General features: G+C 46.1%; 2 protein-coding genes across 2 annotated transcripts; one reads left to right on the forward strand and one right to left on the reverse strand.

The window, feature by feature from the left end:
- Window positions 1-2132: 2132 nt before the first annotated feature.
- Window positions 2133-12962, forward strand: LOC138351583 (splicing factor 3A subunit 2-like). Its single transcript, XM_069303381.1, has 2 exons — window positions 2133-2324; window positions 12144-12962. The coding sequence occupies exons 1-2, from the start codon at window positions 2133-2135 to the stop codon at window positions 12960-12962; spliced, it is 1011 nt and encodes a 336-aa protein (XP_069159482.1).
- Window positions 12963-13118: 156 nt separating this feature from the next.
- On the reverse strand, window positions 13119-14050 carry LOC123749994 (uncharacterized). Its single transcript, XM_069303383.1, has 2 exons — window positions 14009-14050; window positions 13119-13808 (listed from the first exon to the last, which is right to left on the reverse strand). Exons 1-2 carry the CDS (start codon window positions 14048-14050, stop codon window positions 13119-13121), a joined length of 732 nt encoding a protein of 243 aa, XP_069159484.1.
- Between the last annotated feature and the right edge of the window lie 4120 nt (window positions 14051-18170).

An 18170-nucleotide genomic window follows, 5' to 3' on the forward strand; every position in this document is an offset into this window, starting at 1 on the left:
ACAACAGGTAAAGGGCCTCTAGGGTACAACAGGTTAAGGGGCCCTAGGGTACAACAGGTAAAGGGGCCCTAGGGTACAACAGGTAAGGGGCCCTAGGGTACAACAGGTAAAGGGCCCAGGGTACAACAGGTAAAGGGCCCCTAGGGTACAACAGGTTAAGGGGCCCTAGGGTACAACAGGTTAAGGGGCCCTAGGGTACAACAGGTAAAGGGGCCCTAGGGTACAACAGGTAAAGGGGCCCTAGGGTACAACAGGTAAAGGGCCCCTAGGGTACAACAGGTAAAGGGCCCTAGGGTACAACAGGTAAAGGGCTCCTAGGGTACAACAGGTAAAGGGGCCCTAGGGTACAACAGGTAAAGGGGCCCTAGGGTACAACAGGTAAAGGGCCTCTAGGGTACAATAGGTAAAGGGCCCCTAGGGTACAACAGGTAAAGGGGCCCTAGGGTACAACAGGTTAAGGGGCCCTAGGGTACAACAGGTTAAGGGCCCCTAGGGTACAACAGGTAAAGGAGTCCTAGGGTACAACAGGTAAAGGGGCCCTAGGGTACAACAGGTAAAGGGGTCCTAGGGTACAACAGGTAAAGGGCCCCTAGGGTACAACAGGTTAAGGGGCCCTAAGGTACAACAGGTTAAGGGGCCCTAGGGTACAACAGGTAAAGGGGCCCCTAGGGTACAACAGGTTAAGGGGCCCTAGGGTACAACAGGTAAAGGGGCCCCTAGGGTACAACAGGTAAAGGGCCCCTAGGGTACAACAGGTAAAGGGGCCCTAGGGTACAACAGGTAAAGGAGACCTAGGGTACAACAGGTAAAGGAGACCTAGGGTACAACAGGTTAAGGGGCCCTAGGGTGCAACAGGTAAAGGGGCCCCTAGGGTACAACAGATAAAGGGGCCCTAGGGTACAACAGGTTAAGGGGCCCTAGGGTACAACAGGTAAAGGGGCCCCTAGGGTACAACAGGTTAAGGGGCCCTAGGGTACAACAGGTAAAGGGGCCCCTAGGGTACAACAGGTAAAGGGCCCCTAGGGTACAACAGGTAAAGGGGCCCTAGGGTACAACAGGTAAAGGAGACCTTGGGTACAACAGGTAAAGGAGACCTAGGGTACAACAGGTTAAGGGGCCCTAGGGTACAACAGGTAAAGGGGCCCCTAGGGTACAACAGGCAAAGGGGCCCTAGGGTACAACAGGTAAAGGGCCCCAGGGTACAACAGGTTAAGGGGCCTTAGGGTACAACAGGTTAAGGGGACCTAGGGTACAACAGGTTAAGGGGCCCTAGGGTACAACAGGTTAAGGGGCCCTAGGGTACAACAGGTTAAGGGGCCTTAGGGTACAACAGGTTAAGGGGCCCTAGGGTACAACAGGTTAAGGGGCCTTAGGGTACAACAGGTTAAGGGCCCCTAGGTTACAACAGGTAAAGGGGTCCTAGGGTACAACAGGTAAAGGGACCCCTAGGGTACAACAGGTAAAGGGGCCCTAGGGTACAACAGGTAAAGGGGCCTAAGACCCCTTTACCTGTTGTAGCCTAGGTCCCAAAAACCGTTACATCTTGCCCTGCACTCAATGGCCACATTTATCAAAAGTCTTTACAAAGTCTGTGTATATAACATCTGTATTTTCTTGTTCTTCTAATGCTTCCGTGATTTTGTCATAATGGTTAAGTAATTACGAAAGGCAGGATCGTCCCTCTCTAAGTTATATTCCTTGTTCTCGATAAACTTAATAAAGATTTGACTCCTAATCCTTCACAAACTTTTAATTATGTGTGATGTTCCTGTGACTGGTCTATGGTTCTTAGCCCAAACTGTGCTACCTCTGTTGTGGAGAGGAGTTATATATTACAGCTTCTCGTATCTCACCAGTACCTGAACTTTCTCTCAAGTTCAAGTATGTTTATTGAGACAGAAATAAACATATCTCAATGGGATAGAGTAGCTTAGGCTATTTCTACCCCGCCCCCAGAACTTTCTCTCCTACACTGAGCGCTCGTGCTGCTGGTACTTTGCATTTCTTTCTAAATATAGAATTCCTGGAGACGACTCAATAGCTTGGTCGATAGCGCTTTGGACTCACATGCGTGGGGTCCGTGGTTCGAGTCTCCTAGAACCCTGGTAGCATCCCGGGCTGAGTTGACAGGCATGTTGTCAACGGCTCATTCCAAGCCTGATGTGCTCGTGGTAATATCAGTTGTATTGACCGAGTTGTGGAGAGCGCTCATAAAGAAGTTGTCTGGATCTGCAACTTTCATGGTGTTACTTGGAACTGCTGCCCCCTGCCCTCGATCTTACATCAAGTTCCCGGGTAATATCCAAGACGGGTCAAGTTCCCGGGTAATATCCAAGACGGGTCAAGTTCCCGGGTAATATCCAAGACGGGTCAAGTTCCCGGGTAATATCCAAGACGGGTCAAGTTCCCGGGTAATATCTAAGACGGGTCAAGTTCCCGGGTAATATCCAAGACGGGTCAAGTTCCCGGGTAATATCCAAGACGGGTCAAGTTCCCGGGTAATATCTAAGACGGGTCAAGTTCCCGGGTAATATCTAAGACGGGTCAAGTTCCCGGGTAATATCTAAGACGGGTCAAGTTCCCGGGTAATATCCAAGACGGGTCAAGTTCCCGGGTAATATCCAAGACGGGTCAAGTTCCCGGGTAATATCTAAGACGGGTCAAGTTCCCGGGTAATATCCAAGACGGGTCAAGTTCCCGGGTAATATCTAAGACGGGTCAAGTTCCCGGGTAATATCTAAGACGGGTCAAGTTCCCGGGTAATATCCAAGACGGGTCAAGTTCCCGGGTAATATCCAAGACGGGTCAAGTTCCCGGGTAATATCCAAGACGGGTCAAGTTCCCGGGTAATATCCAAGACGGGTCAAGTTCCCGGGTAATATCTAAGACGGGTCAAATTCCCGGGTAATAACTTACACAGGTAATTTCAAACACAAACTTGATACATCCAACTCACTGTCATATATCCGGCTTGTGCTATGTGAATTCTAATCTGTGTTGTCGGGGAGATGAAGCCTATATATATATATATATATATATATATATATATATATATATATATATATATATATATATATATATATATATATATCTTTTTTTTGTGTAATGACATTTTCAAATAAAGTTAGATAAATATACACACTTAACAAAAGAATAGGGGTGGTAGGAGAAGAAAATATCAAAGTGTTCAGTGAGGATCCACAAGGTCTTCTCTGAGTACTCTTTATTTTCTTCTCCGAGGCTATGGGTCCCTACATTTGCACCAGAGGTGGTACCCCTATATATATTTTAAAAAATATATATATATATATATATATATATATATATATATATATATATATATATATTATATATATATATATATATATATATATATATATATATATATATATATATATATATATATATATTGGGTTTGTGTAGAGGTCTCCACAAAGTTGAACTACGGACCCTCGCAAGATGCAGACATACAAAAGTTGGCTAATTACCGGGGACCTATTTACTACTATGTGATTAGAAGCATTACATGAAGGGAAACGTGCCCAACCATTTCTGTTCCAGCGCGGGAATAGAAACTCTGAATCCCCGAGTGTGAGTTGAGAACGAAGTCAACTGAACTACGAGACCCTTTACAAAGTTGAAACAAAGCTCACCTTTTGTTTCACTGCAGCTCTGACTGTTCTGTTAAGTTGAATTCCCGAACAGACGGAGACAGTTTGGGTCTTTTTTATTACACCTGATGACTCTGTTCACCTAAGAGTAAACAGGTACCTGTGAGTTAGGCAACTGTTGTGGGTTGCATCCCGGGTCTTAGAGAAGGTCAGCCCAGGGGCCAGATTCACGGAAGTGCTTACGCAAGGACTTACGAACCTGTACATCTTTTCTCAATCATTGGCGGCTTTGTTTACAATTATTAAACAAGTAATGAGCTCCGAAGCACGAGGAGGTTGTTTATAACAATAACAACAGTTGATTGGGAAGTTTTCATGCTTGTAAACTGTTTAATAAATGTAACCAAAGCCGTCAAAGATTGAGGAAAGATGCACACGTTCGTAAGTATTTGCGTAAGTGCTTTCGTGAATCTGGCCGCTTGGCCCAGCAAAAAACCAATAAACTGTCAAAAGAGATGAGGCGCAGGTGATTATCAGGTTGTTGTCCTACTTAGTAAAAAAATAATTTATCTTCTCGTATTATCCTAAATATGCAGAATCATGAAGTTGGCGACCAACACCTAGAGTCACTTCAACATTTGCACCATCTCGTAAATGTTGCGCTAATTACATAGTAACGAGAAAGGGAGGGGTTTGTGGGTTAAAATGTTGGAAGCCTAATCCTAATGAACCATGAATCATAAACGTAATCAATAAACTACTGTCCCCTTCACTAGGGAGATAAAGACGTGTGGTGGGAAGAATGACGGCGGAAGCGAGGTAAGAAGAGTGATGCGGAAGGTGAGGCAGGAATAATAATAAGGAAGTATTTGAGGAAGTTGGCCCGCGGACGGAAGGAAATATGGCGGGAATCACAGGGTGGCGAGAGTTAGTGTCCCACAGGTCGTGGTGGAGTGAGGGTGGCCGCGCTGCTCCGCGCTCCACCGGATCACTCGCCCACTCCTTCCTTGACATTTACAGCTCCGGGTAGTGAATGAATTTTTGAAAGCTATATTCGGCCTTTTCCTTGTGACGACCCGAGTGAACAAGTGTGAAGGTATATTTAATTTGTAGCTTTTTAATACGCTTTTGTTAGTCAAGGAGTTGAACAAAAATTGAAAATGTTATTTATTAGTGTAGAAAATCAAACTGGGATTTGAGTGTGACTTAATAGTGACGACCTCGCCCGCGGAAGACACTTTGTAACAAGATAAAGTTACACATTTCAGTGCTGGATTAACTTTGTAACCCGGAATTTGTGTTCAAGAAGTTCAAACATTGTTCATAACAGTTCATGTTCTTGGCCTCGCCCCTCAAAAAAAGACCAGCTTGTATATTAACTAAACCTTCTTCATCACTCCTCTCAAAACCATCGACTAAAACTGTAGTTAGGTTTCAAGTGTTTTCAGTCGCCTCGCTTGTTTGAAACACACACACACACACCTGTGTACACACGTGTGTACACCTGTGTAGGTGGGAGCCAGCCCCCCCCCGGTGTACCGTAGGCCTACACCGCTGCTCCACAACATGGTAGGCCTTGTACACTGTGGGGTCACGACCCCACACACCGGGGTCACGACACTACGGATCTGGACCACTACTCCCCCTGGAACATGTAGTGTGGGGTCACAGTAGCCTACGGTGTCATCACCGTAGGCTGCCACACACCCTACTCTTGTCAACTGTTGAGCCAGTGGTATTGACCTCCAACAACAGTTCGCTTGGTCAACCACGCCATCTATTACCACTTGCTTTACTTTAAAATAACGCTAAATAAAGACCCTGACACATTAAAACACGTCCCGAGGAGCAACAGAGTTACAGTGACCACAAGATGAACCAGTTATTGAAGTGTCTTAACTATTCACTACTAGAAGAAGCTATCATTAGTAATATTATTGACGTGTAATAATAGTATTTACGACAGTTTGATCTCGGAAGACACTATGGTAGTTGGGAAATTAGTGAGTAATGGTCATTAACGTCGTTCTTAATCAAAATCTTAACGTCGTTCGTTAGCAAAAGTTATCGTCCGCTGATAACTTAAGATAATCCCTCGTCATATAAACGACAAAGATCATTTTGATAATCGACATGAAGAAAATTGTCGAATTTACTATAAAAAACCAACTAAAATAAAAAAAGAAATGTAGACATTTTAAAGACAATTCCAATTAGGAAAAAAATTGTGAGCAATTGTGTGTTAATATTAGCATTGAATAGTAGTTGAAATTGAATTGAAATTGAAATAAGTTTATTGAGGTAAAATAGACACAAAGGGAATAGTAGTGAATTGCCGCCTCCACCACGTCAACCCCGCTACTGTGACACAAGGTAAGTTGAACTGTGAGTCTTTTCCTATGCTAACTCTGGCAGTCAATGGTCAACACGCCATTAATAATAGTGGCGGCATTAGTGGCACCCCATTAGTGATAATGGCCCCTTCACACACACATTTTGTATTTTTTTTTTAAATTTGCCCCAAAGGGCGAGTTTATTGGGCAGCGTCACTCATCCTGTGTACACACCGCCATAGTGACAGTATTGGGCAGCGCCACTCATCCTGTGAGTGGACACACCGCCATAGTGACAGTATTGGGCAGCGCCACTCATCCTGTGAGTGAACACACCGCCATAGTGACAGTATTGGGCAGCGCCACTCATCCTGTGAGTGGACACACCGCCATAGTGACAGTATTGGGCAGCGCCACTCATCCTGTGAGTGGACACACCGCCATAGTGACAGTATTGGGCAGCGTCACTCATCCTGTGAGTGGACACACCGCCATAGTGACAGTATTGGGCAGCGCCACTCATCCTGTGAGTGGACACACCGCCATAGTGACAGTATTGGGCAGCGCCACTCATCCTGTGAGTGGACACACCGCCATAGTGACAGTATTGAGCAGCGCCACTCATCCTGTGAGTGGACACACCGCCATAGTGACAGTATTGAGCAGCGCCACTCATCCTGTGAGTGGACACACCGCCATAGTGACAGTATTGGGCAGCGCCACTCATCCTGTGAGTGGACACACCGCCACAGTGACAGTATTGAGCAGCGCCACTCATCCTGTGAGTGGACACACCGCCATAGTGACAGTATTGGGCAGCGCCACTCATCCTGTGAGTGGACACACCGCCATAGTGACAGTATTGGGCAGCGCCACTCATCCTGTGAGTGGACACACCGCCATAGTGACAGTATTGGGCAGCGCTACTCATCCTATGAGTGTACACACCGCAATAGTGACAGTATTGGGCAGCGCCACTCATCCTGTGAGTGAACACATCGCCATAGTGACAGTATTGGGCAGCGCTACTCATCCTATGAGTGAACACATCGCCATAGTGACAGTATTGAGCAGCGCCACTCATCCTGTGAGTGAACACACCGCCATAGTGACAGTATTGGGCAGCGCCACTCATCCTGTGAGTGGACACACCTCCATAGTGAAAATATTGGGCGGCGCCACTCATCCTGTGAGTGGACACACCGCCATAGTGACAGTATTGGGTAGCGTCACTCACCCTGTGAGTGGACACACTGCCATAGTGACAGTATTGGGCAGCGCCACTCATCCTGTGAGTGGACACACCTCCATAATGACAACATTGGGCAGCGCCACTCATCCTGTGAGTGGACACACTGCCATAGTGACAGTATTGGGCAGCGCCACTCATCCTGTGAGTGGAAACACCGCCATAGTGACAGTATTGGGCAGCGTCACTCATCCTGTGAGTGAACGCACCGCCATAGTGGCAGTATTGGGTAGCGTCACTCACCCTGTGAGTGGACACACCGCCATAGTGACAGTATTGGGTAGCGTCACTCACCCTGTGAGTGGACACACCGCCATAGTGACAGTATTGGGCAGCGCCACTCATCCTGTGAGTGGAAACACCGCCATAGTGACAGTATTGGGCAGCGCCACTCATCCTGTGAGTGGACACACCGCCATAGTGACAGTATTGGGCAGCGCCACTCATCCTGTGAGTGGAAACACCGCCATAGTGACAGTATTGGGCAGCGCCACTCATCCTGTGAGTGGACACACCGCCATAGTGACAGTATTGGGCAGCGCCACTCATCCTGTGAGTGGACACACCGCCATAGTGACAGTATTGGGCAGCGCCACTCATCCTGTGAGTGGAAACACCGCCATAGTGACAGTATTGGGCAGCGTCACTCATCCTGTGAGTGAACACACCGCCATAGTGACAGTATTGGGCAGCGCCACTCATCCTGTGAGTGGACACACCGCCATAGTGGCAGTATTGGGCAGCGCCACTCATCCTTTGAGTGAACACACCGCCATAGCAGCATGTACAACACTCCCCAATAGGAAGAAAACCCGCTGGGTTGTTCATCCTGTCACTTGTACCCAGACACAGCTGGGACTTGCTGAATTGTCTCAGGCGAACAGCTCCTCAAACAAGAAGATTAACATCTGTCAACCTTTAAAATCTTACGTTATCTTGCGGGTGCAAAATGTGAAAATCTTTTAAGAACAGTATCAATATTTGACAAATAGTGTTTTCCCAACTCAAACAATGTGGGGTTTATTATTCTACACATATTCCTAATGTCTCTCAGGTGTTCACATTCACGTAGATAGTGGTCAAGGCGGTGTCCGTCACTCTCACCACAGATTCTACAATTCCGCTGCTCAACTGTTGTTTCCATTCCGTATCGCCATGGATAGTTGTATCCAAGACAGATTCTTGCTATTACTGATTCTCTCCCTCGTCGTCCTCCTCTTCGTCCATAATGATTGTGATTGCCAGCTGCAACCATGTTGTACCATCGTACAGATTCACTGGTTTGTTCTTCTGTTCTCCTTTCCTCAGTTACCTTGCCACGGTGGTGTTGCCTGATGATACCTCTAATTTGTAGCAGTCTTGGGTATGAAGTATTCAGTTTGGTCTCTTTCAGAGACAATAGTTCAGTTGCCAGCACATCTGCTCGTTCATTTCCACAGATTCCAACATGGGAGGGGATCAGGTTATCTTGAGGTTATCTTGAAATGATTTCGGGGCTTTTAGTGTCCCCGCGGCCCGGTCCTCGACCAGGCCTCCACCCCCAGGAAGCAGCCCGTGACAGCTGACTAACACCCAGGTACCTATTTACTGCTAGGTAACAGGGGCATAAGGTGAAAGAAACTCTGCGAATTGTTTCTCGCCGGCGCCTGGAATCCAACCCAGGACCACAGGATCACAAGTCCAGCGTGCTGTCCGCTCGGCCGACAGGGTCAACAGGCTCTGTGGACAGGGTCCACAGAGCCTGTTGATTGACGGTTGAGAGGCGGGACCAAAGAACCAGAGCTCAACCCCCGCAAACACAACTAGTTGAGTACAGAAATTTAACGATTTCTCTAATTGGTTAGTACCCTCACAGCTCTCTTGATTTCAGTGATTATCGCAAGACTTTTTGCCTGATTTTTACTAAGGCTTTGTAGCGCTGGTTTTTGAATCAGTGCAGACCACTGCACCGTTAGTGTTTCAAAACTTCTCAAAATTAATGAGAAGAATTGTGGCAGATGAGGATTGTAAGATCCTTCAAGAGGACCTGGACAGGTTGCAGAGATGGTCAGAGAAATGACTACTAGAGTTCAACACGAGCAAATGTAAAGTTATGGAATTGGAATTAGGTGATTGGAGAACAAAGGGACAGTACACAATGAAGGGGAACTGCCTACCTGTGACGATTCGAGAAAGAGACCTGGGCGTGGACATAACACCTAATCTATCTCCTGAGGCACATATAAATAGGATAACACCAGCAGATTACTCTACACTGGCAAAAGTTAGAACATCATTCAGAAACCTAAGTGAGGAGGCTTTTAGGGCACTTTTCACTGCCTACGTGAGACCAGTCTTAGAGTATGCCGCGCCATCTTGGAGTCCCCATCTGAAGAAACACATAAGGAAACTGGAAAACATTCAAAAATTTGTGACGGGGCTCGTCCCAGAGTTACGAGGGATAGGATACGAAGAGCGCCAGAAGGAACTGAACCTTACGACACTAGAAAAAAGAAGGGAGAGAGGGGGATATGATAGTAACGTATAAAATACTCAGGGGAATTGACAGAATGGAAATTAAAGAAATGTTCACACAGAATACCTAACAGAACGAGGGGACATGGGTAGAAGCTAGAAACTCAGATGAGTCACAGAGATGTTAGGAAGATTTCTTTTAACGTGAGAGTAGTAGGAAAATAGAATGCACTTAAGGAACAGGTTGTGGAAGCAAACTCTATTCATAATTTTAAAACTAGACATGATAGGGAAATAGGACCGGAGTCATTGTTGTAAACAACCGATGACTAGAAAGGCGGGATCCAAGAGTCAATGCTCGATCCTGCAGGCACAAATAGGTAAGTACACACAGGCGCATCAACACCCCTCCACACACACACACACACACACACACACACACACACACACACACACACACACACACACACACACACAGGGCCTCGTAGCCTGGTGGATAGCGCGCAGGACTCGTAATTCTGTGGCGCGGGTTCGATTCCCGCACGAGGCAGAAACAAATGGGCAAAGTTTCTTTCACCCTAAGTGCCCCTGTTACCTAGCAGTAAATAGGTACCTGGGAGTTAGTCATCTGTCACGGGCTGCTTCCTGGGGTGTGTGTGTGTGTGTGGTGTGTAAAAAAAAAAAAAATAATTAGTAAACAGTTGATTGACAGTTGAGAGGCGGGCCGAAAGAGCAAAGCTCAACCCCCGCAAAAACACAACTAGTAAACACAACTAGTAAACACACACACACACACACACACACACACACACACACACACACACACACACACACACACACACACACACACACACACACACATGCGACCAGGCAACAAAAATCAGGCAAGAGAGAGAGAGAGGGCTGGGCAGACTGCATATTTCTGGACTGCCAGAAAGCTTTTGACACAGTACCACATAAGAGAATAGTGCACAAACTGGAGATGCAGGCAGGAGTGAAAGGGAAGGTACTCCACTGGATAAGGGAGTACCTAAACAACAGGACACAACGAGTCACCGTGAGAGGTGAGGTCTCGGAGTGGCGGGGGAGTCACCAGTGGAGTCCCACAGGGATCAGTCCTTGGACCTATACTGTTTCTGATATACGTAAATGATCTCCCAGAAGGAATTGACTCGTTCCTCTCGATGTTTGTTGATGACGCAAAAATTATGAGGAGGATCAAGACAGAGGATAGTATGAGGCTACAAGATGACCTAGACAAACTGAAGGAATGGTCCGACAAATGGCTACTAAAGTTCAACCCAAGTAAATGTAAGGTAATGAAACTAGGAGAAAGAACTATGAGGCCAGTCACTGGATACCGAATGGGAGATAAAGTCCTTCACGAAACGGACAGAGAGAAAGATCTAGGAGTTGATATCACGCCAAACCTGTCTCCTGAAGCCCACATCCAAAGAATAACATCAGCGGCCTATGCGAGGCTGGCTAACATCAGAACTGCTTTCAGAAACCTGTGTAAGGAATCCTTCAGAACCTTGAATACCACATATGTAAGACCAATCCTGGAGTATGCGGCCCGTATCTTGTCAAGCACAAGACGAAACTGGAAAAAGTTCAGAGGTATGCCACTAGGCTAGTCCCAGAACTAAGAGGCATGAGTCATGAGGACAGACTACGTGAACTGCACCTCACGTCGCTGGAAGACAGAAGAGCTAGGGTAGACATGATCACCACATATAAAATTCTTAGGGGAATTGACAGGGTGGACAAGGATGGATTATTTAACACGGGTGGCACATGCACAAGGGGACACAGGTGGAAACTGAGTACCCAAATGAGCCACAGGGACGTTATAAAGAATTTTTTCAGTGTCAGAGTAGTTAACAGTTGGAATGCATTAGGCAGAGATGTGATGGAGGCGGATTCCATACACACCTTTAAATGTAGATATGTAGATTCCTGAGTCCAGTAGGCTCAGGAATCTGTACACCAGTTTTTTGACAGTTGAGAGGCGGGACTAAAGAGCCAAAGCTCAACCCCCGCAAGCACAAGTAGGTGAGTACACACACACACACACACATACACATACACACATACAGACACACACACACTCAACACCCCCCCCACACACACACTCACTCAACACCCCCCCCCCACACACACACACACACTCAACACCTCCCCCCCCCACACACACACACACTCAACACCCCCCTCCACACACACCACTGGCCGTGTTTACAAGAAGAGAGGAAGGGAAGAGTGTCCCAGGGGCCGCGGGTGGAGGCCCCGTGCCCAACAGGCTCCTACAGCTACCCGCTCCCACATTCATAGCCGCCTCCTCTACCTCCGCAATCTTTGTCCTAATTACCGGCGCTATTCATCGGGGCGAAGAGTACGTGATGAAGCTGCCGGACGCTGTCCTCACTCTCCTCGCTTCTGTAATAAATAATAACATTTTATTTATATAAATGTGTATTTTGATACATTAAATAGTGGGCCATAGACGGTCTACACCCTGATGTAGACGGTCTACACCCTGATGTAGACGGTCTACACCCGGATGTTGACGGTCTACACCCTGATGTAGACGGTCTACACCCTGATGTAGACGGTCTACACCCGGATGTTGACGGTCTACACCCTGATGTAGACGGTCTACACCCTGATGTAGACGGTCTACACCCTGATGTTGACGGTCTACACCCTGATGTTGACGGTCTACACCCTGATGTAGACGGTCTACACCCTGATGTAGACGGTCTACACCCTGATGTAGACGGTCTACACCCTGATGTTGACGGTCTACACCCTGATGTAGACGGTCTACACCCTGATGTAGACGGTCTACACCCTGATGTAGACGGTCTACACCCTGATGTAGACGGTCTACACCCTGATGTAGACGGTCTACACCCTGATGTAGACGGTCTACACCCTGATGTAGACGGTCTACACCCTGATGTAGACGGTCTACACCCTGATGTAGACGGTCTACACCCTGATGTAGACGGTCTACACCCTGATGTAGACGGTCTACACCCTGATGTAGACGGTCTACACCCTGATGTAGACGGTCTACACCCTGATGTAGACGGTCTACACCCTGATGTAGACGGTCTACACCCTGATGTAGACGGTCTACACCCTGATGTTGACGGTCTACACCCTGATGTTGACGGTCTACACCCTGATGTAGACGGTCTACACCCTGATGTAGACGGTCTACACCCTGATGTTGACGGTCTACACCCTGATGTTGACGGTCTACACCCTGATGTAGACGGTCTACACCCGGGACAACCCCTGGTGTAGACCAGGCCGTGTGGATCCTCCTTATCACAGATTATGTGGGTTTTATGGTGCCCTCAAGGACCCTGGCCCCCGTGGCTCTCCTACATCATCATCTTCACCTTCATCATCCTCATTATAACGTTAATCATCATCACCATCATCATCCTCATTATAACGTTAATCATCATCACCATCATCATCCTCATTATCACCATCATCCTCATTATCACTATCATCCTCATTATCACCACCATCATCCTCATTATCACTATCATCCTCATTATCACTTTCATCATCCTCATTATCACCATCATCCTCATTATCACCTTCATCATCCTCATTATCACCTTCATCCTCATTATCACCTTCATAATCCTCATTATCACCATCATCCTCATTATCACCATCATCTTCATTATCACCTTCATCATCCTCATTATCACCTTCATCATCCTCATTATCACCTTCATCATCCTCATTATCACCTTCATCATCCTCATTATCACCATCATCCTCATTATCACCATCATCATCCTCATTATCACCATCATCATCCTCATTATCACCATCCTCATTATCACCATCATCATCCTCATTATCACCATCATCATCCTCATTATCACCATCCTCATTATCACCATCATCAGCCTCATTATCACCATCATCCTCATTATCACCATCCTCATTATCACCATCATCCTCATTATCACCTTCATCATCCTCATTATCACCATCATCATCCTCATTATCACCATCATCCTCATTATCATCATCATCATCCTCATTATCACCATCCTCATTATCACCATCATCATCATCATTATCACCTTCATCATCCTCATTATCACCATCATCACCGTCATCATTCTCATGTTAAGAACATAAGAATGAAGGCAAGAGCGGAAGGCTTATTGGTCCATACGAGGCAGCTCCTATTTATAACCACCCAATTTCTTCATATATATGTCTAACTTACGCTTGAAACAATCAAGGGACCCCTACTTCTATTACGTTACGTGGTAATTGGTTCCTCAAATAAAGAAGCCTGTTACCGAACCAGTATTTACCCAGGTCTTTCCCAAGTCTAAACTTTTCCAATTTATAGCCATTGTTTCGTGTTCTGTCTTGTATTGATACTTTTAATACCCCGATTAATATCCCCCTTTGTTATGTCCATTCATCCACTTGTTAACCTCTATCATGTCACCCCTAATTCTTTGCCTCTCTGGAGAATGTAATTTAAGCTTTGTCAATCTTTCTTCATATGACAGGTTTCTAATTTTGGGGATTAACTTAGTCATCCTACACTGGACACGTTCAAGTGATTTTATATCACATCTATAGTACAGCGACCAAACCTGAACTGTATCTTGAGGTTATCTTGAGATGATTTCGGGGCTTTTAGTGTCCCCGCGGCCCGGTCCTCGACCAGGCCTCCACCCCCAGGAAGCAGCCCGTGACAGCTGACTAACACCCAGGTACCTATTTTACTGCTAGGTAACAGGGGCATAGGGTGAAAGAAACTCTGCCCATTGTTTCTCGCCGGCGCCTGGGATTGAACCCAGGACCACAGGATCACAACTCCCGCGTGCTGTCCGCGCTCGGCCGACCGGCTCCCTGTATAATCTAAATGGGGCCTAACCAGAGCAAGATATAGCTGAAGAACCACACCAGGTGTCTTGTTACTAACGCTTCCATTAATAAATCCCAGTGTCCTATTCGCCTTATTACGAACATTCATGCATTGATCTTTTGATTTTAAATTCTTACTAATTATAACTCCCAGATCCCTTTCACAATCCGACTTCGCAAACGGAATCAACAATTTATTATCACCATCATCCTCATCATCACCATCCCCATCCTCATTATCAAATTAATCATCCTTATCACCTTCATCCTCACCATCCTCACCATCATCACCATTGCAACGTTGCACTACAATCTGAGGCAAGACACTTGTCTAAGGGTTAGCAGTGATTTTGGTCGTAGTGATATTGGTTGACACCCTTTCTCTGCCTTCTTCCTCCCCCCCTTTCTCTGCCTTCTTCCTCCCCCCCTTTCTCTGCCTTCTTCCTCCCCCCCTTTCTCTGCCTTCTCCCTCCCCCCCCTTTCTCTGCCTTCTCCCTCCCCCGTTTCTCTGCCTTCTTCCTCCCCCCGTTTCTCTGCCTTCTTCCTCACCCCCCTTTCTCTGCCTTCTCCCTCCCCCCCCTTTCTCTGCCTTCTCCCTCCCCCCTTTCTCTGCCTTCTCCCTCCCCCCCCCCTTTCTCTGCCTTCTCCCTCCCCCCGTTTCTCTGCCTTCTTCCTCCCCCCCCCTTTCTCTCCCCCCTCCCCCCCCCCTGGCCCAGGTCACCGGGACAGCTTCATATATAACATGAAGAGCCATTGTTCCTCTCCGGGCCGCTGGGAGCCTGGTTTGATTATTATAACCTGCCTCGTTGTGCGCTGATCACCTGCTGAGGTGATCACCTGCTGAGGTGGTCACCTGCTGAGGTGATCACCTGCTGAGGTGGTCAACTGCTGAGGTGGTCACCTGCTGAGGTGGTCACCTGCTGAGGTGGTCACCTGCTGAGGTGGTCACCTGCTGAGGTGGTCACCTGCTGAGGTGATCACCTGCTGAGGTGGTCACCTGCTGAGGTGGTCACCTGCTGAGGTGGTCACCTGCTGAGGTGGTCACCTGCTGAGGTGTTCAGATGCTGAGGTGATCACCTGCTGAGGTGTTCAGATGCTGAGGTGATCACCTGCTGAGGTGGTCACCTGCTGAGGTGATCACCTGCTGAGGTGGTCAACTGCTGAGGTGGTCACCTGCTGAGGTGGTCACCTGCTGAGGTGGTCACCTGCTGAGGTGATCACCTGCTGAGGTGGTCACCTGCTGAGGTGGTCACCTGCTGAGGTGATCACCTGCTGAGGTGATCACCTGCTGATGTGATCACCTGCTGAGGTGATCACCTGCTGAGGTGATCACCTGCTGAGGTGGTCACCTGCTGAGGTGCCCGCTGATCAGCTGTTTTGGCCAAAACAAAAACAGTCATGTCACTATTAATTTGGTAGAGATGAGTGAATGAGGTGGAGGTGCAGTCAGTCGGGTCTATTATACAACATGCATACTACATGAGGCCTAACATACCTTACATTAGGCTCATGTTTATGTTCCACTAGCACCTCACGGCTGGCTGGACACCGCTCCGCATTCCTTGTCTTTAGGTTCCGGGTTCGATCCCCGGTGGAGGCGGAAACCGATGGGCAGAGTTTCTTTCACCCTCATGCACCTGTTCACCTAGCAGTAAACAGGTACCTGGGAGTTAGACAGCTGCTACGGGCTGCTTCCTGGGGGTGTGTAACAAAAAAGGAGGCCTGGTTGAGGACCGGGCCGCAGGGACGCTAAGCCCCGAAATCATCTCAAGATAGGACGGGATAGGTTAGATTGGTGGTACTGTTCCTCCTTTTTAGAGTTGTCAGCAGTACAGAAGTACGTTGTGGGTACAACAGTCCGTTTTTGTACGTTCAGTCAATAGTTGCTGTGAGTACTATCATATGTGGAGGCTGGGGCTGTGCCATCCACCACGGTCATTAATTGATCGTTACTGTCTCCTTTAAACACAGAATAACATTCCGGTAATATAATGAATCATATATGTATATATATATATATATATATATATATATATATATATATATATATATATATATATATATATATATATATTTATATATATATATATATAAATATAAATATAAATATATATATATATATATATATATATATATATATATATATATATATATATATATATATATATATATATATATATATATATATATATATATATATGTGCAGAAAATCCACAGAGAAATATGAAAGGAAGTGAATCGCCCCATTCCAGTTAAGTGTGTGATCGCATAAATTCGTGTGCAGATACAATGCACTAGACGTTTGGGCAGTTGTAATACTATAAGCATGTTGTGACAACCGCAATTGTAAGGACTTTCCTGTTTGTACAAGGTACACACAATCACAATCATTGCAGGGAAGCGAATACACACAACCTGCTGTATCAGGGGAGTTTTTTATTAAATTAGACTTGATCGTACTATTAGTGAACACCAAATTGATATTAAGTTTCTTAAAAATCAAAGACAGTTTTTCAAGTCCACTCGCATAAGGTACCACCAATGAGTTAATAATTTCTGGTTTCGCCTTAGGGACGTGATTATAAAACGTGCGCTTGGGTTTTTCAAACGAGAAATCCAAAAACATCTTAGGATATTGTAAATTATTCCCAATTTCATATATTTTAGCAATCTCTTCATCAAAAAACTCAGGGCTGCATACCCTCAAAGCTCGTAGAAACATTCCTGAAAATACTGCATGTTTAACTTTACTATGGTGATTCGAATAATAATGAACAAACGACCCCACGTTGGTAGGTTTCCTATAGACATTAAATTTGAACTTTTTAGTGACTCTATGAATCATAATGTCCAAAAACGGAAGAGTACCATTCTCCTCAGTCTCACAAGTGAATTTTATTGAAGGTACCAAAGAATTGAGTTCATTAAGAAAAACTATCTGGCCTTTGTCGCACGGTCATAAGCACAAAATATCATCAACATACCTAAACCAAACTACATTAGCCGGGATAATCCTGGATAAGATTTTTGTTTCGAAGAATTCCATATACAAATTGCTCAAAACTGGGGAAAGGGAGATTGCCCATCGCCATTCCAAATGTTTGTTTGAAATTTTTTCCATTAAAACTAAAATAATTGTCTTTTATACACAACTTGATAAGTTCCAATACTTTATTGGTCTGCAAGCTCAAATTATATTTGGGCAGTTCCTCACGTAGGAATTCTAATTCTACCTGCATTTTACTTTTTCTAAACAGAAAAAGAAATCATAATACAATAAAAGTGTGTGTGTTGGCGGGTGGAGACCAGGGGCGAGATTCACGAAGCAGTTACGCAAGCACTTACGAACCTGTACATCTTTTCTCAATCTTTGGCGGCTTGGTTTACAATTATTAAACAGTTATTCAGCTCGGAAGCACCAGGAGGCTGTTATTAACAATAACAACAGTTGATTGGGAAGTTTTCATGCTTGCAAACTGTTTAATAAATGTAACCAAAGCCGTCAAAAATTGTGGAAAGATGTACACGTTCGTAAGTGCTTGCGTAACTGATTAGTGAATCTGGCTCCAGAGGCTCGGGGCTAGCCCCACCCAGCTT

This window comes from Procambarus clarkii, chromosome 50 (genome assembly GCF_040958095.1).
Source record: "Procambarus clarkii isolate CNS0578487 chromosome 50, FALCON_Pclarkii_2.0, whole genome shotgun sequence".
NCBI classification, from domain to species: domain Eukaryota; kingdom Metazoa; phylum Arthropoda; class Malacostraca; order Decapoda; family Cambaridae; genus Procambarus; species Procambarus clarkii.

Excerpts from the sequence above, each read along its gene's own strand:
- LOC138351583 (XM_069303381.1), top strand. The coding sequence starts at position 2,133 with ATGTTGTCAACGGCTCATTCCAAGCCTGATGTGCTCGTGGTAATATCA. Across the intron at positions 2,325-12,143 it reads AAGACGGGTCAAGTTCCCGG|TGGGCCATAGACGGTCTACA; the intron begins GTAATATCCAAG and ends TACATTAAATAG.
- LOC123749994 (XM_069303383.1), bottom strand. The coding sequence starts at position 14,050 with ATGGCTATAAATTGGAAAAGTTTAGACTTGGGAAAGACCTGG. Across the intron at positions 13,809-14,008 it reads TAGACTTGGGAAAGACCTGG|AATGATGACGGTGATGATGG; the intron begins GTAAATACTGGT and ends TCTTAACATGAG.